Below are 23,527 nucleotides of genomic sequence, written 5' to 3'. Positions count from 1 at the left end.
CGTTCAACGATGGAGCACACCAACGGGAACAACAAAAATGACACCGCGCCATGCCCACACGCTATCACATGCGAAGAAAAGGCGTTCAACCAGTCTCAAGTCAAGCCAAGCCGATAATTGATGTCCGTGGCGATGCAGCATTTGAGCTTCACTTTTGTTCCGAATGGTTCTTTTTTCGTTTTCGAGCCTCGCCAGCGGCCCGAAAGTCGCCGAATTATCCGATTTGCGGTCAAATCTGTCCGAAATAACGAGCGCCCAGCCTCATAGAGTGATGCATATATTTACATGGACCAGATGACGTGTCCGAATTAACCGATTTTCCGAATTAACGAGCTTTTACTGTAGTCTTAAATAGTGGGTAGCATTGTTTCAACACAGGACAAAGAAAGAAAGAACACTGATGCACAGGACAAGCACTTGTCCTGTGCATCAGTGTTCTTTCTTTGTCCTGTGTTGAATCCACGCTATCGAGTATTTAAGACAGAAAAAAAGTCCGAGCCTATTTACTGGCTCTTTAAGCAACTTCTTAAGTTAATGCATGTAAAAGAAGGCTCTCTGAATAGCTGCTATTTGTAAGTTCAAATATTTTTCAAATACATAGTTTACGAATATCTCAAATACCAGCTGCACCGAAATAATGAAAAAAAAAAATTGGTGCAAAGGTTTGATAGATTTCCTTTCCTCGGGCACAGTATAGGCATAAAACATGGGTTTGCATTGTGCAACAGGCTACTTCGCTCGAGAGCCAGACTTTACCAGCTATACAATGATCGTTCACCTGTGCTGAAGTTTTGTGTATACATAGAATCTGTTTATTTTTTCCTGATGTCCCTATTTTTATTTTGGTCCTAAAATGATAAATACTAAGATGTGAACATTGTCTTATTTTGTGAAAACAACTGTTACGTATTGTGAAAGTATCCGATTCTGTCTCAAAAATAGCTATACAGTAGACTCTCATTAAACGGAAATCTCTTAAATGGAAGAACTGCATCTAATATAGTTAGTTTCGTACTTGGATTCTTCACCCCTGTTCATCTCTCAGTAAACGGAACACATTTTCCTGGGCCCCTTCAGGTTCTGTTTAACGAGCGTCTGCTGTATTCACACACCCCTATAAATTCAGTTAATGAACTATGTGATACAGAGTAAATGCAATTTTTTTTTCTTTCTTTTAATTGGAGGCAACCCTAATCCTTGACTTGTGTGTCTGGTAGTGTCACTCGCACATCGGCATACACGTGCCCTAGTGTGATCCTTGGGTTAAAGCAAATCTCAGAGGCCACATAGAAAGAATCGCATGGTTGAAACCTGCTCTGCCAGGTGCCACAACGATCCCAGCTGCTCACAAGAAACCATCTGTTCTTTCAATGAACACATTCAGTTAATTTTCATTAATTATCCTGGCAGTTAATTGGCCCCTATCTGTTAACATATGCTCCGATATCATATGTATCCATATATAACTCTGAACTTTAACTGGAACCATCAATTTCGTACTTTTTTTTTTTTTTAGAGAACTTTTTTTTTAATATTCAGAAAACTGGAAATGAGTGCCCAACCAGAAGTGCTTGGAAGAGAAACAAAAGTGACTCGTTGCTCGTGTCACTAAAATACATGGCTTTACCTCATAATAATTGCACGGAACGTTTTATGCTTCATTTGTGTGAGCAATGAATTGCTCCACGCCATGGTTTTCTTGCTCCGAAGGAAATTTTTCCTGCTTCAAAATGCCCGAAGCCACTGGCAACAGTTTGGAAACAGTGTGGCACTGACAAAAGTGAGTTACTCTACATCTTTAAAGCAATAAACATTATTTCTCTTACTATTTCAGTGTCATGCAGTCATACAGCCTCAAGCCATTCAGTTCTGTGCGCGGAAAATTGCTGCTTGCACAGGAGATGTCAGGAAGGCACTGGATATATGCAGGTATAGCCCCATTTTCTTTCTAAATCTTATTTGTCAGCTGCCTTCGTTTCACTCAGCAGTTTGACTTGTGGCAAACTGAAATTTTGTTTGATGTGGGTGATTGGTAAGATTGAAAGTGCAGATTGAAATGAATTCAAAGTTCAGAAGCTAAAATTTCACTGCTACATGTGTTCATGTGTTGCTGATGTTTAGATGGATCATGAGTGCCAAATAATTGTTTGTATGCAATTTTTTTTCCAGGCGAGCTGTTGAAATTGTAGAACGTTCCGCCAAGACTCAACAGGTTCTAGTTCCACGGCCCGAACATGGTATGATTAAAGCACTGCAAAATTCAAATTATTTCATTAAAAATGCCCAGAGAGAGAGAAACAACATTTATTGAAAAAAAAAAAAATGTGGTTCATTGCGGGTGGGGCCCTTCTTCCAAGGCTCCACTGGCTATAGCGGCTCGGCGGGCCTGAACTATGGGTTGCCAGTTGGCTTCCCAGAGTACCTACCGCTGTCCCGAGCGACCGGCTACAGTCGACACAGGACATACGCACCCAATACACACGTGGTCGTGGGAGGCGCGACTCGCTAAAAAATGCCCAGTACAGCTTAGCTGGCGATGTTTCATGCAAATTAATTTAGTTAAATGGAATATTTTTATTGTTAATACTAGTAACTGCAAAATTTGAATTATTTAATTAAAAATGCCCAGTACAGCTTAGCTGGCAATGTTTCATGCAAATTAATTTAGTTAAATGGAATATTCTTATTGTTTACTAGTAACTGCAAAATTCGAATTTAATTAAAAAATGCCCAGTACAGCTTAACTGGCAATGTTTCATACAAATTAATTTAGTTCAATGGAATATTTTTATTGTTAATTGATACTAGTAACCTGTTAAGATGTCCTTTGTGTCATGTAGGGTAGCAGTAACGTTTTACTTCAGCATGTACATTTGTCCTGGCAGTGCATCAAGATAGGACAGCATTAGCCAAGCCTGTCCACTAGGCCTTTCCTTTTTATGCATTACAAGCATTTTCCAATAGCATATCTGGCGGGAGAATAAACATTTATTTAGAAATTGTTTAGTGAGTGGTGGGCGGGGTCCCTCAGTCCAGGGCCCTGCTGACGTTGGCCACTCATTTGGCCTGGTTTATCAGAGCGAACTGCTCCCTCAGGCTGAAAATGAAACAGCTGTGCCTCCTACCACTCAGGGTTTTGGTGTTTATGTTGCCTTATGCACAGCAGTGGCATAGCCAGAAATTTTTTTCGGAGGGGGTTCAACCATCCTTTTTTATCTTCGTGTGTGCATTGTATGTGTGCGTGTATATGTACACATGCAAAATCAAATTTTGAGGGGGCGGGGGGGGGGGGGGTTGAACCCCCCCTGGCTACGCCACTGATGCATAGGGGTATGTTATCAATTTGGACATTATACGGGAGATGACGGCAATAACTCATCCAGAGTGTCCATATAGTTGCTATCGCAATGGAAAAGGACAGTAGTTCTCAATTTCCCGATGCTTGTTTTATTGAGTGCAGAACGCTTTTTAAGCCACTTTTGCCGCATTACACGACTGTCCTGCGGAAAAGCATACTGAGATATAGAAGGGGCTATTAGTACTAGCTGTCAGGGACACGGCACATTTCGTTCCTTAATTACTGATTCGTGCACGCGCCGTGTAATGACGAGTACTAGTATGATTGCTGACGTCTAAAAAATTATTGGCAATCATTTGGAGCTGCTGTGTACGGCGTTTCTGCAGCCTTGAGAAATAATAGACAAAAGCGTATGCTAGTTTCTTTTTTCGCTACCCCCACTTGCTCCTGCTTTACGAATCTCCCAAATTTCCAGGTTGCTAGGTTCGCAGGTCCACATTGGCATTTCCAGTGCCTGTCGAATTATTTGACAGGTCCTGCAAATGCTAATCTGAACTTAGTCATGGTTCGCACTGTGGGGTGGCTCAACGCACTGCTTTTATTGAAATAGCAGTGTTCACGTGCACTCTGCATGAATTAGCTGATGTTGAATGGTTTTTACGTATTTTAGTTTTCTTTTCTAAAAGTAAGCCTTCTTTGTTATACTGCTCCAAATTTGGGATTTCGGGCTAAAAAATTCAGGTTTCTTTTTGCAACCTGCTCCAAATTTGGATTTTTGTGCTCCAAAAGCAACATTTTGCTGCTCCCTAAGTTGCTCCAAATCCTATTTCGGCTGTTGCACTCCTGTTAGACCAAACATACATGTGCCTCTATATAATAAATGGAGAGGATACAAAAACTGGGAAAGACTACAGACAGGGGTCTTCCCCCACTTACAACAGCATATCTTGAAGCTTTACTCAGGTGCGCACCATTCTTGTGGGAAGACAGTAACAGGACACTTTGTAATCTTGCTTAGTCAAGTAGATTTGAGAGGCTTGGACACAAGCCCACTTTGTCTTCCTTGCAATGACCCCAAAGTTAGTAAAGTTCCAGTTTATGTTTTTACCAGCACATACTTCAAGTGTTACTGCACCTTGTTACAGGTTATAATCTCGGCTCTCCAAGAAGGCACCTCTCAAAGTGGTCAACATGGCCCACATCTCTTCTGTCCTGGCAGATGTGTTTGGGTCCTCGGCAATGGGCAGCAAGGACCTCAATGCTACGTTGCCATTGCAGCAGAAGCTTTTGCTATGCACACTGGTGGCACTGCTTAAAGTCAAGAAGTTGCGAGATGTTCTTCTTGGAAAGGTGAATGCATTAATGAGATCTTTTATTTTTGAAGCTTTGTAGACACTAATAGCACCGAAATAAGTTATACCATTACCTTTCAAAGTATCTACAATGCAATGAATAATGAAAGATTAATTTTAAGGGCTCGTTTTTCTTTGTTAGACACAATATTAATGAGAACTACCTGTTAGTTCTCATTAATACAATGCAATGAGAGGCACAGAACAAGAGACATCAGAAGGCAGTACCAATGCCTGTCTCCTAATATATTTCTTGTCCATTTAGTGCTAATGTTTTAAAGTTGTTTCTTAGATAGCCAATAACCTTCGCGTCAATTCTGTATTATGCATGATTTTGCACTTCATCTGTATGTCTGCACAAGCATGTTTAAAGTTGCAGTATGCCAGTAAAATAATGTGTGAGTGCATTTTTAAAATTTTATATAAATTTGTGTCTGGTGCAAATCTAGACAGCGCAAGCAATCGCTCTTAACAGTCCTCTTGACTGAACCTAAGCAGCAAAATTGTGTTACGAAATGTGCTTTCTGTAATTAGTTCCCCCTTGCTGCACTCATTATGGGCACAGTCCTGCATTATATTTGGCCTCAGCTAATAGCCAAACATTCTACTTGTGCTGATGGGTGGTTTGCTTTACAGCATAGACCGCTTATAACGTAAGTCGCCGGAGTCGCGAATATCCGCACTATAAGCGGTACCGCACTATAACCAAAACAACATTTTTGAAAGGTTGCACGTGTACAAAACATGACCAACAAGCAGGCGCGCGATTCCGACTATCGCGGTATGCGACTGGGGCGTAAGTTTGCATCTGCTTACATTTGAAAATGTTGAACTGTTAGCGTCCGCGTACCTGCGGTGCCGACATAACGAACGCGGAAAAAATGCGCCGTCACGGGAAGTCGCCGCGGTAACACACCGCGCGTCCGCGATGTCGAAAACGGTGGCGACCACAAACCACCACTCGAGTGTTTCACACGCACGCCCGCGTTTTCGTAAAGATGTAAGTCACCCTTCTAAATGCAACAACTGCAAAATGTTTCATTGACTCGGCACCAAACGGCAACTTCTGTAGTCCGCGGCCGCCGACATGGCAGCTAGCGCTCGTTAGGCCTAGCGTGTGCGTTGCAACTTGGCATGCCACCGCGAGAAGCTTGCCCTATGCAACACGGAGATCGGGAGTAGAAGAGATCGCACTCGCGCTAAACCGAGGGCATCACGCGTGAAACGAAGTTTCGGTTCGCGATCGGGAGAACAGCCGCGGCAACTATCCTGAAAAAGTCTTTCAAGCTTGTAAGTCCGCCTGTTGGTGGCAAAGGCGAAAGCTCAATCGCGTCTCAAAGCATTGTAACTTGCGGGGGAATCGGGGTTGCACACGCGATATCTGCGCTCTACGACGAGCAACGACGAAGCGCGCATGTCAAGCGGCCGAAGGGGGCAAAGGCTTCTCCGTCGACCGCGCAAACCTCCCCCCTCCTCACACCACGCACCTGCGCCGGGCTGCTGTCCCCCACAGCCATCCCCTTTTTTTTTCTCCCCCCGCTCCTTGTTCGTTCGTTCCGCGACCCCCCTCCTTTGTAATGCCGTCGCCGCTCTCTCCCCCGCCGGCGCATCTCCGCTGAGAAGCACACTCGCACCCTCGCATCTCTGAGAATGTTCCGGCAGCCGCATTATAACCGGTCTTTCATCTCGGGGGTCTGCACAATAAGCGGTATGCGTATACATGGAGTTCTATGGGAGAGTAAACGGGAGTCAGAAAAAACCGCATTATAGCCGGTACTGCACTGTAAGCGGTTACGTTATAAGTGGTCTGAGCTGTACTATTCATTTATTAATTTCTCACCATTCAACGGTTGCTCAATGCAGCTTCAAGAAGCTTACATGCGCATCTGCCAGAGACATCAATGCTCTACTGACCAGTCGGACTTCCAATCCCTGAGCACCCTGCTAGAGTCAAGGGGCCTGATCACTGTCAAGAGGCACAAGGAGCTCAGACTGAGCAAGGTATGTGGCATTGCCAGCTGTAACACTGCTTTCTTTCCTTTGCTACCAGCAGACTCCCTTAAGGGGGGAAGAGGGTTTTTAAAAATCAAGATTCCCTTTACCAAATTTAATGAAACTGCGCAGTCTTGTTTAGTTTTCTTTGCTGATTCCAAATATGCAATTATTCTTCAAATATGTCCATTAGTTCCGAAGTTAATTAAAATTAATTAGCATTGTTTCCGGGAACAATGGAGCAACAACTACTCATCGAAATCTTGCTTTAGGCACATAGCCGGATACTAGGAAACATAAGCTTCACAGGGGTAGGAATACTTTTTTGATGTCCAAACTATTAAGAATTAAGGCGCTACCTCCTTCTCAAGTACGATGAACCAACAAGCCCACATCACCACCCTAGTTGAACAGGAAGCTTTGATATGCTGTATAATTCTTAATAGTTTGCACATCAAAAAAGTATTCCTACCCTGTGAAGCTTATGTTTACTAGTATCCGGCTATGTGCCTAAAGCAAGATTTCGATGAGTAGTTGTTGCTCCATTGTTCCCGGAAACAATGCTAATTAATTTCAATTAACTTTGGAACTAATGGACATATTTGAAGAATAATTGCATATTTGGAATCAACAAAGAAAACTAAACAAGACTGTGCAGTTTCATTAAATTTGGTAAAGGGAATCTTGATGATTTTTAAAAACCCTCTTCCCCCCACAAAGGAGTACCGACACAAAATTTTACATGTTTTTTTTTTTTGTTTTTTTTTTTTCGGTTGCAATAAGTAGGTAACGACCCACTTCTCACGGCTGGAAAGCTCGTTTGCTCGAGTGCGCAATGATTAATTATTTGGAGACAGTTTTATAGCGCCCAATCACAGTTTCGTTTTCAGGGAGCGTCGAGCGCGGCGGGACTCAGAGTGGTTTTCATGTAAACATAGCTGGCTATGTGAGCACAGAAAACTGCATGCACATGAGCACCGCGCGGACACCTCTTTTCAGTAAAGGCTCCCGCTTCCTGGGTGCTGCTATAATCCCCTCTGGGATGTTGCAAATATGCATGACTCCCAAAAAATGCACTGCCAAGGCAAGAACGTCAGCTTTTGTACTGCCGTGCAAGTCTGCCCCTCTTTCCGTTGAAAAGGTCTGCTAGAAGAGAGCGCGTGGCGGTCGGTTGTTTACGCGAAAACTAGGGGTGTGCGAATATTCGAAATTTCGAATATTTTTCTAATAGTGTTTGCTATTCGATTCGGTTCGCACTGCAATTTACTATTCGAACTTCCCAAGAACAAGTACAGTCAACGTCCAACTGAAAGTGCCCTCTTCAGATTTTCAATATGCTTCACCTCATTGCACTCCCGGTTGAAGTTAACCAAAAGACAGTCAACGTCCGATTAGAAGTGGTCCCTATATTTTCAATATGCTTCGCCTCATCACACCCCCACATTGCAGCAAAGCTGCCTTTCAAGCTCCGCTATGGTCGCAAGTGTGTTAACTAAAAAAAAAACGCTGGTTCCAACATGGAGATGAAAGATGTGGCAGAGGTGTGGGCTCAATTAATGCTGCTTTGAACCTAAAATTTTGGCAGGAAGTCTGAAAAATCGGACGCCGAAGCTTTTTAGCATCCAAAATTTCAGATCCATCCAATCTCCATCCGTCATGGTGGTCTAGTGGTTATGGTGCTCGACTGCTGACTCGAGGGTTGTAGGATCAAATCCTGGCCGCTGTGGCCGCATTTTCGATAGAGACGAAAATGCTTGAGGCCCGTGTACTTGGATTTAGGTGCACGTTAAAGAACCCCAGGTGATCGAAATATCCGAAGCCCTCCACTGCGGCGTCCCTCATAATCATATCGTGGATTTGGGACATTAAACCCCAACAGTTAATATTATTAAGTTATCTCACCTTCAACATTTTGTGTCGGTACCCTTCTAAGCCATATAACATGTGTAAATGTGTGCGATTGCATGTGTAAACGCGCATGCATGCGAAAAGCAATGGGTGGAAGTTATTTTGAAGTCGTTGAATGTCCATTCAATCACTTCAGCCGGGTTGCTTTTGCTTCATGCTTTAGACTGTGCAACTTGCCAACTAAGTTTTCAGTGACCTTATATTTCACCTGCACAATACCTGCATTGTCGCCTCCAACTTGCTGGGCAATACTGTTGGAGCGTAGCCTCCAAACATTATAGTGCACATTTGCTCTATTCCACTGTTTAAGAGACTTGAGAATACAGCCAACCTCCATTTCAGAATAACCTGCTGCTTTGTAGGCTTGCCAGGATACTTGCCTGGTTAAGTACGAGCTTGCATAACTTACGAGTGATAATGTATGGTGATCTCAAATACAGCAGTAGCAGAGTGCAGTAAAACCTCATTCACATGTTCCTGTTTGTAATGTATTCCTGGTTCTTATGCACTGAAATGACTGTTGTTAAATTCCCATAGGGCGCTATTTATATAGCTTCCCAGTTCTTGCATCTCTTACCAGCTGTTATGTCGTTTGATAGCAACTGTACTATATGTCACAGCTGATATGGTCACAAGCGCCTATTGTGTGGAGCCATCGTTGAAAGGAGCAGCAAAATTACCCGTCGTGTCTTACAAGCATAGCCAGGTGACTATCGTGCGGTTGGGATCTGCCCGTCATCTTTGTGATGTAGTGCTTACATTCCTGCCATCTGACCAAATGGTTATTATAGTGTGCTGTATCATGTTGCCTTCTTTCGTGCGCTAAAAACAATTTCCTGGTGTGAAAAATATTATTGGGTGTTATATTTTTCGACACCTTGTGTTCTTTTTCTGTGGTCACCTAAAAATTGTAATGACGGGATTGTTCTGTGCATATTGTAGATGCCTTCACCTTACTGCCATTCTGTTTTTGCATCTTCAGTACGTGCCTAGATGGACACACTACCGTTTCCACACATCTGCATGCGCACAAGTTCTGTCGTCATTTCAAATATACTACCAATGAGTGTTCATGTTAAACTGGATTCGGCAAAGCTACTCTAATGGCATACCTTGCCGCCCGTCTGGGGAGGCAGAGTAGGTGTGGGCAAGTGCCCCTGCCCCCACTTGTTTTTCTTATTGGGAGAGGGTACCTACTCCCAGCAATGCTGCATTGTGCTCTTTTATGGGCTTCGTGCGCTCAGTTGATGGTGCCACCGCTCTCCTAGTGTGCAGCGCCAATGTGGCCACCTCGCGCATTTTGTCCCTGTTCCCTTCCCGACGCGTAGCTCGTACTTTTGTGCGGTGAACGTCGATGCATGAAAATGGCAATGCAAAACGAGCCCCTCTCGCTTTTTTGCGGCTACGGATGAATAGCAAACTTTCAGGAATACTTCAAAATCGAAGTTGTTTGCTTCGGCGTGGCGACTTGTGTGCCGCTAATCACGTTTACCGTGTCAGATAAAAACTGCACAGTGCCGTCGGTCGATCGGAAATATTCGGAAAATGCGTCGCACAAATAAACAGCGTGGAGTTTGACATGTGTTTAGAAGCGAGTAACTTTTTTCTTGGCATACAATAGAAAATACTTTTTATCGGCAGCCTCGTGCGTCAATATGACGTGCATTAGCAGAAAGCTAGGATAGTTGAAATGACATATTAGCGACGATAAAAGAGAGAGGCAGCATGAAGTGCCCGTACCTTAGTTTTCTAGCGCTGTTAGTACATCGAACACTTTGCTAAATTATATGTTTGAACATGTGCAACTTTGTGATCATAAAGCCAATCCTGAGGCCCCTCAGCCCGACAGTCATGCGCAGCCGACACAGTGGGCACTGCAGAGGACTCTTTTGCGTCGCAATGGTTGCCACAAATCTCCGTTCAGGCTAACAATAATAAAAGGAACAAGGGAACCAACAATGTGTCAATATTACCTGGAGCTGTAGCATAGCCAGAAATTTTTTTTTTTGGTGGGGGTTCAACCATACTTTATGTGTGTTGGTCCATGCATTTGTATGTGTGCGTGTATACATACACATGCAGAGTTAAAAAGAATCGGAGGGAGGCGGTTTGAATCCCCCTGGTTACGCCAGTGACTTGGATAGAAAGCGAAAGAAACTGTGCGAAGGTGTTGCACAACTGCAAGGTGTTGCAACTATTCAAACCTTCGTGACGATGTTGCTGAACATTCTTGCGATGTTTGAGAAGCTCCCTGGCACAATTCCACTGTTCGAAAATGTAGTCGCATCTAGGACGCGTTTGCTTATCGGGAGTGCCGAATGGCAGCGTTCCAACGTTTTTGCTGATGAGCCTCGTACGACTTCCATGGAAAATGATAAAATGCACCTTCGCGCAGTTTTCCGGCCGTGTTCTTGTAGCTGTTGTGACATGCGAACTCGCAAGGGCAGATAGAAGTTGACTTTTTTCGTCGCGTACGCACGCTTGCGCTGCTAGGGCCATTGCCACCTGCTGTGGCTAAGCGCGGCTGTGCGGAGGGAACAGGGACATTTTGCCACAGCTGCCGCAGTGGTGCTGCATGTCCGATTTGAAACAGCAGCACACGAGGCCTATAGGCTGCAGAAATAAGAGTCTTTCCTGACCTCAAACCACTCAAACTTAGTACTGCAAAGTGTTGGTTATATGGACCTTTGCTCCATGGCCTCCTTTTTTTTCTTTTGGAGCATTTGGATAGCGCTGCAGGCATCTGTACTCGATTGACCTTGCAGTGAGCCTGTGGTGCCTTTTCTGTCCATGTTGGAGAGTCAGCAAACCCAGCCATAGCGCCCTTTGCATTGCAGTGTGGAGGAGCTCAAGTTCCTTTCCTGACCGCACTCATAGGGTAATCCTTGCGCTAACTAGTGTACATAAAGCTAATGTGAAGGCATGCAAGTCAAAACTTTGTTTTCTGCAAGAACCTTGCATGTAAATCATGCTACAGAATGTTGTTTATATACCGATCCTAGCGCTAAGCCTAAATGCTCATGTAGCCTGCAGCCAGCACAAAGTGGTTCTACTCATGTGCATCAAAGCGGATGCAGCATGTGATGGCTTCGTTATACAAAACTCAATGCAAATTTTCTTCCGTTTGTGCCGACCAATATGCGTTTGTTTCGTTGAGTGTATATATGCATTTCTGTACGGTTAAGGGCAAGAAGGTAATATCTAATGTATCATTTTTTTTTCTTACTCTCTCGCTCTTCACTGTACCTTATAATTTGCATTTTCAGGCAACGTTTACTTCTGATGCATTGAAGTGACCGCATTGCTAATTTCTCATTTATATTGCAGGTGAGCCTTAGGGTGGATGAGAAAGAAGTAGAGTATGTCCTTCACGACAAAGCTCTTCTAGCAGCATGCCTCAACGACAGTGCCATTCTGTGAAGACTGTTAGGTGTCATCAGAACTATTGTGCGATTGTTTTACCTGTGTTCAACCCTGCATGCCTTGCATGTTTGCAAATGTCTTTCTATTGTAGCACATTAGTGGCAGCTGGAAAAAACTGTCATCAATTGCTGTTGTCTCTCAATGTCATGTTACAATAGTTTTTCTACAAGTACACAGTCACTCATAATGTTATCATGTGCACTCATATTCTTTGAAATCGAAACAATAAAATTTTACTCACCTATGGCAGTATGAAAAGTTGTTGATTTTTCATTGCTCGGAGAAAAACAAGCTAGACCTGACAGCCAAGCACATACACAGGCAAGTGCCGTCTATCAGATTTATTTTTCTGCACTGCTGACCTCACTGTCGCGGGATCGAATCCTAGCCGTGGCAGCTGCATTTTGATGGAGGCGAAATGCTTGAGGTGCATGTTAAAGAACACCAGATGGTCAAAATCTCCAGAGCCCTCGACTGCGGCGTCCCTCATAATCACATTGTAGTTTTGGGACGTATAACCCGAGCAGTTATTGTTTTTCTGCATTCATATAGTTTGCACGATGAGTTGTAGAATATAGCTCATTTTTGGTTAATGGATTACTCATTTAGCTCGCATGTTAATAACATATTAGAAGGTTGTACGAGATCACAGAAGCATTTGATGCATAATCGTTTGCCTCAGTGCTTGCAACTTAATCTCGATAAATTTGGTCCAACTGTGGTCATGTTCAGCATTGCAAGTAAGCAGACATTTTGCGATTCTGTTTCCCATGTGCACGGCTACCCAAGCCATGTTAACATGCCATATGCAAATGTTCTGTGGCCTTGTTCTACATTCCAGCTCGCATCACTAAGGGTACCACAATGCCCTGGTGGAGGAGTACGTTGAGGCACCTAAATCCTCCTCGAATATGGCAACTATCAACATGGGCAGTGGTTGTTACCTCTGCACAAGGCAGCACTACATTTGCAATGCGGTTGAGCTTGGAGCCCGTGGCAAGCAGTGCTTGTGCGATGTGCAACACAAAAATGCTGTTGGTGTTTTCGAGGACTACTTGCCTTAACGAAACTTTATGAATGACTCTTTTGCATATATATTTGTATTGTGAATGTATGTATTACTTGTGTGTATATGTGGTAATTGTATATGTCATAGTCATCACCCAACACCTGGATAGCAAGCCAGGCAGCATCTCCAGGGATACCATTAAAAGTTGCTATCTATCTATATGCAGCACTTGTGCACTGTGAAAGATTGGCCATGAATTGGTTCACATTATGTAGGTGTACATCGTTGGAACTGCTGGATTGGCCAAGAGTTGAGTGGTTCAAATAAAGTAAAGTAAAACAACCAAGTTTTTATTCATATTCTTTTCTGTAGGGTCACAACATTCGAGTAGAAAAAGAGGGAAGGGCAATGTGAATCCTTGAGGACAGTAACTAATAAAATTTATAAAAATTTGGAAGGAGAGGAAATGAAGTTTCATTGCGCATTTGCAGTTCACGTGGATTCTACTATGTGAAATCTTATGAACTGCTAAAAAATCTCGAGTGGCAGCGCAAGCCTTCCCATTGCTGTGCTCAAAAGTCAATGTACCCATGGGTAGTAAACTCACTAAGGGCACAGTTATTTTTTGCTCCAATAATTCATTTTCGTTTTATCTCGTAGTTAATACAGTTCAATAAATACTATAGTGGCACCTTTGTCTAATTTACAGTTTAAAAAACTATGGTGCAATCCCCTACTTTCGTTTATGCACACAAGGCATAGGCTAATATATAGAAGATTCGAAAGTACTGAAGTGCATAACAAAAATGGACCTCGATGATACGTTCCCGTTTCGTACAATTCCCCGGTTCGCGATATATCGTTATCAAGCGAAACTGTGTTATATGTTAGTGCATTTGGATGTACGTTTGCCCGAACAGTACATTTTTTCCGCGGTTTTTTTTACGAACGTATGAATGAGGTTCTACTGTCTATTAAAAAAAAAATGCAAATCCTCCGCCGCTGTCGACGAGGGGGTGGATAGCTTGGAGAAGGTGATCGCCATGCAGGAAGGTTGATAATATACCGGTTAGTTTGTTTAACTCTGTGTAATGGGCTCGTGCCACTACGCGCATCTGCGCGTTTGAATCATAGAGAAATGGAAACAAGCTCCCTTTCTCTATGTCCGTACTTGGAGAAACGAAACTACGAACGGGTACGACGCAACAGGCAGAAACCTCACTATTACATTAACGCATTTTACTTAATTTTTTAAGCAGTAAATATGTCTAAAAAACGCTAAATGTGAGCAGCTTTGCTTTAGTTTGCTCGTATAACTTTAACTACTCACCTGTGGACCGGAAGTGACACACCTTTTGAAAGCGTTGCTGCCGCTCCTACTGCTCCTACCTGTTACCGCGTCTGCGGAATGCGCGTGCGTGAAGTTTGAGCAAAAGTTGGATATGTGGCCTTTGTCGAGGCATTTACTGTCTTGGCTCCTATTAGTTACCCTCTACGGTAAGCCGCTGTGTTTTCTTCGTAACCCAAATGCTTTAAAACGGCCCTGTACACCGTGGAGGACACATCTGGCGTTATGCGAACCACACCTTGCGCTGTTGACAGTTATGTCGACTGACTGCCCATAGCTTGTTTTGTTTCCTTCTGTGCTGTCTTTAGATCAGAAAGACTTGTGGCCGTGGCAAAATTTAATCTTGTACTCGTAGGTACGCGCTATTAAAACCGCACGATTTTTGAAACTTGCATTTAACGGGTTGCTCGTAGGAGGGCTTGTCGAATCTGGGCTGAACTGGCGTTTAAAGTATCCAGAATAGCAAACACTTCGTGAATCTCTGTCGCTGTGATAATTTTATGGCTCGTGAAAAAATAATCAATGAGGTTTAGTCACCCTTTGACACTATATTTAGGTTAGTCTGTGGTGTCACCACTGCATGTGCTAATTGAAAATATGCCTGAAGGTACTACATGCGCTTAAATCACGCTATGATCAAGCGATGCGTCAGCGCTTAGTAGGATCGAAGCGTTCTGATCATGGTAAAGGTGGTTGAAACGTGGTATTGCATTCCTACCTCGTTAAGGTTTCAGCTACTGTGCTTCTGCGCGACCTGTTCGTGAGACAAGATGCGTTTTTTGAGAGCTGAAGGAGATGACTGCTCATAAGGTAGTTCTTAGCGAAGAGCGTTCTACTATTTCTCTGTCTTGTGCCATGTTTGGGTCCTTGCACATTATGAAATCTTTTTTTTTTCTCTGTTAGTGTTTTTCAGTGTCCACTTCCTTCCTATTTCTATGTTTTTGGAACATGTGCATTACACAGAGTTGGTTTCTTTTGGCAAATTCCACTAGTATTTCCTCTGGTATACATAGATTCGATGCCATACTTGCCAATTGCCTGTTATTCTTTCTGCTTTCTTTCTACTTCGCATTGAAGTCACCCACGACTATAGTGTGCTGGGTTAAGACCTTATGCATTGCTACTTGGACGTCCTCATAGAACTGTTCCATCCTTGTCGTCATTGCTGGACATTGGAGCGTAACCTTGCGTTACTTTTGGTTTATATTTCTTATTTAGTTTTTCATGATGCATGCCGTGCTACAAAATTCAACGTTGCCCGCAATAGCTTTGTGGATTTGTGGACCCTACGCCATACTCTCTCGTCTTGGGAGGCCCTGTATCAGAGGATGTGCCCATTGTTAACACTGGATAGGCTTCCCCAGTTCTACTAACCCCACTAAGGAAGTGATATCCCAATTATTACCTTGTAACTCCTCGAGTGGCTCCACTGGCCTAGCTTCACTTGAAAGGGTCTGTGTGTGTAAAGTTGCTAGGTTTAGCCCCAGTGGCGGCCTGTCTAGGTCCAGTGTGTATTTTTTTTTCACGCTCCGCTGCGTTACAATTCTAACCACCACCATGGTCAGGAGTTCTGCAGCCTCTGGACACTGAGGGCCAGATTGTAATTGAGAGCATCATTTCGAAGGTGGTGGCCAGTACTGCACCAGGGAAGCCAATTCCTACTTGGGGGGGGGTAAGTCGTAGGAAGGAAATGTAAGCATAGCCCTTCAGGTGCATTGCCTGTCCAGGAGGCCATCCTCCAGGTCGAGGTCATAAGAAGAGCGTGCTTGTGGTTTGTGGGGGGGGGGGGATCAGAAAGAGGAAGATGGGGGGTGGATTTACATTTTCTTAAATTGCTGAACAGGCCTATTACTGAGACTATAGTAATTCTAGTTATATCAGCTCATAACCTGATGCTATTTATATAATTGCTTTCTTGTACGTGTATTCGCTTCTTTCCTTATCTATATAGTGTGTGTATATCAGGAAAGAAGTGGATACACGTACAAGAAAACAATTCTTTTATGCTTAACATTACGGCCGTGCCACAGCCGTAATGTTACAAAGAATTGCTTTCTCGTACATGTATATAAAAGTTCCTACTGTTTACATTTTGTCTCTTTCATCGTAAAATTTCATTAGACTGCCTGCCTTTTGTTAACCTTGTCAACAAAATACTAGGCTTTCAGAGTGCAGTGACCTTCTACTACCAAAATCAGATCTAATTATGGAAAAATCACTCATCACTTCCATGGCATATCACTTTGGAATTTCATCTCTGTTGATATTAAGTCACGTCTTTCATATCAGTTTAACATAACATAAAAAAATTACTACTAATAAAACCAGCTCTTTGTCTTTCTTAAAGACATTTTCCTTATTTTTTTTTATTTGTTCTACATTACTTCTCTTAGTGTATTTTTAGGTTTTATATTTTGTAAAATTGTTTTTTTTTGCTTAGTAAAACAAAAAAAAAGCTTTTTCGTCATCACACATTTGTTTTGTTTTCCGAGTACTTATTGTGGTAATACTGTATAATGCCGCTTTAACGTTTATGTACCTGTTTTGTATTTGATTATAACTTGTATTTCATTATGCTTTTTTCTCGTTGGTTTGTTTGCACTGTTCTTGCTGCTCTAATACTTATATGTGCCCAGTGAGGATAGGAGGTCCCCTTGACAGTTTTCAACTTTGGGACCTCCTGATACTGTATATAGTATGTAAGCACATTTTCTTGTACATGCAATAAGAATTCATAAACGTTAAATTGCATTTTATTGATGAAAATGAGTGACATTTCCAATGTACATATCTTTACTGGCATTATGTACTTTTTTACCTTGGGATACAGTAAGCTCTTTTTTACCGTGCTTGAAACCAGGATGCACGTTTTATTTTGCTTGCGCATAATATAGAGAACAATGGAATATAAAGTAGCCGCTGACTCACTTCGTGATGCAACTGATGATATCGATAAAGTATGATGCATGTTTTTGATACAGTCAAATGTATTATCAGGCCATATAGGAGTGGGACAGTGGAACTTGGACACCCACTTTTAGTAGATTTTTTGTTTACCTTATGTGTCAGAACTGCTTTGCTGAGTACTGTGGTGCCATTGAATTTTCAGGACAGATGGAAGTTGTGTGGTGTAGCAAGAGTTATCTTGTACTATTTTTTTAATTCATGGTTTGCAGGGTAGGCAAGAATTCATTTTTTTCTTTTGAGACTTTCCAGATTTCCTCTGTAATGTTCAGATCAGACAACTGCACAAACTTTTCATTGAAAGATGCATTCATTTTCATTTTCTTTGAATTACCCTGTCGCTAACTGGGTGCAGGTTGTAGATAATAAACAATAGCGCCTTTCGACATTGGAGTTTGTATGGCATGACAAAAACATCTGTGCTTAGCGAGCCAGGAGTGTAACATCAGAGTCTCTGGGCATGGAGGAATCCTTGTAGAGCATGCTAGTGTATTCAGCAGTATTCTTTTCTGTGTTTGGCAACATAACATGAGGTTATGGCCGAGTGGTCTAAGGCGCCGGACTCAAGGGGGAAAAAAAAACATAACATGAGGCAGTATTTGTAGCAAAACTTGAGCACCAGCCATAGTGTGCGAACATGCACAGCTGAATTCATAACCTCACATCCCTGCTGTTGCCCTGTCAGAGGTAAGCATAGTAAAGCTGGCGGTATGCCATGTAGGCTACTGCAACTTGCATACTTTCTCCATGGCGGATGTTACTCATATTCCTCATACACATTTACCATGCTGTCCCCTCGTGATGATCACTGAAAGAAATTGTGTTTGTGCAGTTTGTAAGACTTCCAAAGTTTGGTAGGACCCCATGTTGAGTTTGATGTAAAATTTAATTGTGTACCACTTGTTCAGCTATATACTACTGCCATAGCATTCCACTTGTTTGATATAAAACATATTTTTATGTATCGGAGTTTGTTACAAGCAGGTTTGACTGTAAGCAGCTTCCTTTTTGTTATGGCAGTTACTTTTATTGACACTATTCATTTCTTTGTGTGTTGTGAAATTCCACACACCTATCTGCTCTCATTTGAATTGAGATATGTTGCAAATGTTATGTCACTTCTACCATGCGAGTGACGGCTATACGTACCATTGCCATTATGGTTAAGTCTCTGATCCTGCTTTTTATTATAAATATGATCGGAGAAATGATTACTAGCTGTTGCAGACAAAGTTTCAAACTTACGATGCTGGCTAAAAGCGCCGGTGGACTCTGTTCCACTGTCCAGCACCTGTAGTTCATGTAATAAATATGTAATTCTCCTGAACTCAGCATTTTTTTACATATCACAGTTCTGATGGTTACCTGAATGGGCCCAGAGCGAAGAAATATGAATGAGACTAATATTTTATATTTTCCTTCTTTTTTAAGTGTCCGGAGACCATTTTGAATCTGTTTTATTACCAGAAATGCTGAAAGAGATCTTGTTTGAAATTTTTTTATTCTGTTTGCTTTGGAAGTCATTGTCTGGTAGCTTGCTATATCCATTTTGCTTGTTGCAGCACTTCCTTGTCGCTGCCAACATGACGTCACCTGGTGCACTGTGAATGATGCAGAACACCTTAAGTGCACAGAATTTGCCGAGGCAGTGCGTGTAAGCCGCCTGTTCTCTCTAACTCTCAAATGTAAGCGAGCTGCATTCAAGGATCATGCTGAACTTTCTGGATAATGGTCAAGCAAACCTGGTGGAACTTGACCCTGGCGAAGTCTACACGGCTGGGCGTTTCACATGTCATTCCTATCCTGGCTGAACGCTATGGCAGAGGTAGCATGTCTTGGGATATTTTTGGTGAATAGCATGTCTCACAATAAACATGCTCCGGCAGGAAGCCATTAGAAGGCCTGTGCAAGCTACAGTTCCAGTTTAAAAGCCTCCCACAATAATCATTTCGTAACATTTTGCATCAACAGAACATTCACCAATTAAACATTACTTGCTACTGTCTTCATTTTCTACCTCCTCATATCATTTACGAAAGTTATGGTTGAAATATGCATCTACTTGTGCAGCATCACACTTGTCACATTACCACTCTTCATTACTTCTCGGTCCATCCACTGTCTATTTTAGATTTGTAATGTTCATTCAAATAATCTTTTTTTTTTTCATACTTAGATGCCTCTTTTGCTTATTTATTTATTCCTGAACGAAATCATGTTTTACACAAACTGTTAAACAAAAGCATTTGTGCTGTGCAAACAAGACAGAAGTTCTGGGGAAGGTTGACACTTCAAGTGATAAGCAAGTGTCGAGCAAAGAACATCACTGGCGTCACATTTTGGAAAGGGGACTTTTGTCTTTGTGCATGTGAATGTATACACACATGCACATACACATGCACATACACATGCACTCACTCCAAGTTGACATCAGGATGTGTAAGGGCAGAACATTTTTCTCTAACATGGCATGCATACCCAGTAATATGCCCCACTACCATATTTGCACAGCTATAAAATTTTTTTCCTTTCCATACCACAATTAATTGCAAGCTCAGCTGCCATATGACTTATCCTTGTGGGAAAGCTAACCTCCTGTCCTAATCAGGGTTGCTGCCTTTCCAATGCAAAAAGTTGGGAGAGGAGTGGGGCAAAGTTAAATGAGGGCTAAGGCATTTGCTGTTTTCTGCTCGTGATACTGCATTTGTGATCAATGGTATTTGTCAGAACTCAACTGGAAGTTCACTAACTATACCATATACGTTTGATTCTGTAATCTCTCAACAAGCTCTGCATGATAGTTGACACTCTGTTCTTTGCAATGGTGGACAGCAATATCAGCACTTCAATATTTAACATTATTCTTTTTACTTTCAAGCTACACCTTGTTCACATATGATGGAAGCTCCAATTCTGAATCTCGTTAGGCTTAAATGAGGGAAAATGCAGTAAGAACTCAGTATAAAACGCAGATGTATCAAGTTAGCAATATATATAAAATTTTATGTATGCTCACAACGTATGTCAAATACAAGAGTACTTCTTTTATGTTAAATCTCACTTTGTTATGTGATGTCAAAGTACCCTTGTAGGGTCGGGTCACAGCCTGAGGCCTTTTCATAAAGTTTAGGACAGCTATATCCGAGACCAGTTGGCAACCCTAGTGCTGTTGTCATGAGTAAAATAAAGAAGGTGGAGGTCCGGTCTTTGATGTAGTGGCAGAAAAGTAGACAGAAGAGTAACAGCACCAACTTGTTGAATGGCTCAGTCGGTCAACTCCATACTAGACTATCTACATGTTTCTGTTTGGGTTTCATTGCTGCAATATATCATTCTTCACATTACTGTGGACTCTGGACAACTCACGGAAATTGTGAACAAACAGAAGGAGGAGGCTAATCTTTCTGGTCTCCATAGACAGAATTAACAAAGTTTGGCTAATGAACCAAAACTACCACATACTTCCTAGGCCACTATACTACACCTAAGAACTGAACAGTGTGACGACCACAAAAATGGTGATTCTAAACAGTTGAGAAAATTCAAATCATTGAACACTTGTGTGCTGTGGTATCTGCAGCTACTATGTGGTGTTCACATTGCTTAGTTTTCACATTCCATGCCACATGATGGTGCAAATTAAAAAAAGCAACAGCACAAAGTTATCATACAGGCTACAAAATGAGACGATGTGAAATGAGACACGGAAGTTTCTAATCCTTAAGTCCATGCTGTCATGGAGATGAAGAGAGAGAGTTGCCCTAAAACAGCAATTCCTTTTTTTTTAAGGCCCAAATGCTAATGAGTACGTCAGATAAAATGAAAAAGGTACTGTTACTGGAGTTTAAGCATCCGTGCAGCACAAATTTTCTTGTCAGTTGGCCCCATTAGAAAGTTGCTCGTAAAATGGGCATTAGTGGCTTATGCATTAGCAATGATATTCAAAGCACAGCACTATCACCCCTCGGTTTGTTCACTGCAATAAAATTATGACACTCAGTGCTTTTCAAATAACATGACTGTTTTTATAATAGAACACATTCTTCTGTCCCTTCGAGTTCTCTAGATTCTAGTGTTTTGTCTGTTTTCACCGTTTTCAAAAGTCCCCTATCCCATTGTATTCGTAGTTACAGAATACAGAATTGAAAGTTATAGATGCAGAATTGGAAAAAATTACCAGCACTAAATATGACAATCAAAGTGAAGAAGACAACGAAGTCGAGTCATGGTTTCACCTCAGTTGCTCACTTTAATGTAACATGTTTGTCTCTCAGGTTCCACTTTCAAAGAAATCTGCAAAGCAAGCTACCTGCAAAATATTTCACCTGAGATTGATTTCTGCAGTGTGTGGAACTTGGATAAATTTTTATTTTATCGGACTTATGTCGTAATTAATGTTATCATTTTGTTTGCTTTGCACACATCTTACATTCTTTAACTGTAATTTGCAGATAGGGACGCTGGCTACTACTCAGTGGCTGTCATTCATGCTCGGTCTGAGTTTCGTTCACTGAATGACCTGAGGAACAAGTCTGTCTGCTTACGAGTGTGGGTGACATGGCCGGTTGGGTGGTTCCCATGGCGACACTGATCCACGAGAACATCCTAGAAGTAACCGACTGCAACAACCTTGTGAAAAGTGCAGCTTCCTTCTTTGGCCCTAGCTGCGCACCAAACTCTCTTATTGACAAACCAACCCAACAGGTATGTTGCCCAAACTCATTTGTTGCATGCAAGTAAATTGTGAACCCACGGGGTCCATTCACATATCGACAGCGTGTGTTGCGTTCGTGTTCATAGTATTGTTCTGAATTTTGTGTAATGAAGACAAATAAGATTCATGTTACAAAAATATAGTGTTTAGTTGTTGAGTAGGTTTATGGCTTTCTTGATAGTTGCACCACCAAGCTGAAATTTCATTCTTTTATTTATTGAAAAGTATTGTGTAAGTAATTGTAGCTTATCCAATTCATTGATAAACATTCACCTGCTGATGTAAGATTTGTGATCAGAAAGCTCACTCTGCACCATTTTCTTTATGAATGGTCCATTAAAGGAACACTAAAGGCAAATATTAAGTCGACGTTGATAGTTGAAATAGCGGTCCAGAAACCTCGTAATGCTACTTTTGTGCCAAGGAAGTGCTTATTTTGAAATAAAATCATGTTTTAGTGGTCCGCATTGCGTGAGCGCACTTCAAATCACCTGCCTGACAGCGGTCTTTCTGACGTCACTGTTGCCGTGCCCAACGTTGCCCGCCTTGACTGTGCGGCGGCATGCACTGGCAGCGTGCACCATTCCGGCATCCGGCAACATCACATGCATGCAGCATTTTGTCAAACTTTCTGTCAGAGCGACTTTCACGAGCGTGCAAAACACATGCGAGAGTACGCAATACTGTTACTACCACCGAGACACGACGCCGGGAGCCGGGCGAAGCGATGTTCGGCAAAAACGGAACCTTTGAACCACGCACGCCATTCCCCATGGCAACTCCAAAGAGGTTCTTTTTTCCATGAATCAAACGGAAACGAACAAGCAGCACTTTTTACGTCTCTTGATGCACGGAAGGTTCTTTTTTATTGCAGCTAGTTTGATTACTAGTGATTAATTGTAGTCGGTTGCTCTCACGTCATCGCGATCATTTCCAAAATGTCCCACTTGTGGCGCACGTCATGTGATACATTTAGCTTAATTTCTTGATAAGTAGGGCACTGCCGTTGATAATATTGCCGTTTTAGACGTCATACATTGAGCTTTCACTCTCACATAAATTTTTTTGCCTGTAGTGTCCCTTTAAATAATGATGCAAGTAGAAAAAAAAATAATGAGCTTGTGTTTGAAGCTAGTTTAACAATAGTGACTCTCAGTGATGTTCTAAAAAGATGACATTCTGACACATTGCCTTGAACAAACCAAGCAACATTCTCTTCTGCCTGATGAGTACTAGTACAAAATGGAGCATTCAAAGTATCTTCTTTTGTTTTTGCATGCTGAAGTTCCCCTATCAAACTCGTTGGTTGCACTTCAACCAAGACCACATTACCCTGAGTGTAACTTGTCAGAATAGGAACATAGAAGAGGAACAGAGTGCACAACTTTCTTTACTGATGTAAAACCGAGCACTTTTCTGTACAGTGTCCAGCAAGAGCATGTACCATATTTTAACCATGATTTTTAAACAGGTATCAGTAGCAATGGCGCTGCATTGCTGAGCTCACAGGCCTGATCCT

General features: G+C 42.1%; 1 protein-coding gene and 1 pseudogene across 1 annotated transcript in view; both read left to right on the top strand.

Moving 5' to 3' along the window:
* Positions 1-12,180, top strand: part of LOC119377491 (cell division control protein 6 homolog) — a 28,317-nt gene extending 16,137 nt beyond the window's left edge. Inside the window, 6 exon segments of the mRNA XM_037646926.2 lie at positions 1,835-1,929; positions 2,170-2,237; positions 4,444-4,482; positions 4,485-4,648; positions 6,514-6,651; positions 11,878-12,180. Coding sequence (XP_037502854.2) covers positions 1,835-1,929; positions 2,170-2,237; positions 4,444-4,482; positions 4,485-4,648; positions 6,514-6,651; positions 11,878-11,970 — 597 coding nt within the window. The 3' untranslated portion in view covers positions 11,971-12,180.
* Positions 12,181-14,361: 2,181 nt separating this feature from the next.
* LOC119377500 (ovotransferrin-like) overlaps positions 14,362-23,527 on the top strand; it is a 41,585-nt pseudogene continuing 32,419 nt past the window's right edge.

The sequence above is a fragment of the Rhipicephalus sanguineus genome, unplaced genomic scaffold, assembly GCF_013339695.2.
Source record: "Rhipicephalus sanguineus isolate Rsan-2018 unplaced genomic scaffold, BIME_Rsan_1.4 Seq480, whole genome shotgun sequence".
Taxonomy (NCBI): domain Eukaryota; kingdom Metazoa; phylum Arthropoda; class Arachnida; order Ixodida; family Ixodidae; genus Rhipicephalus; species Rhipicephalus sanguineus.
The sequence above is the reverse complement of the archived record's forward strand: the minus strand, read 5'-3'. Positions and strand labels throughout refer to the sequence as shown.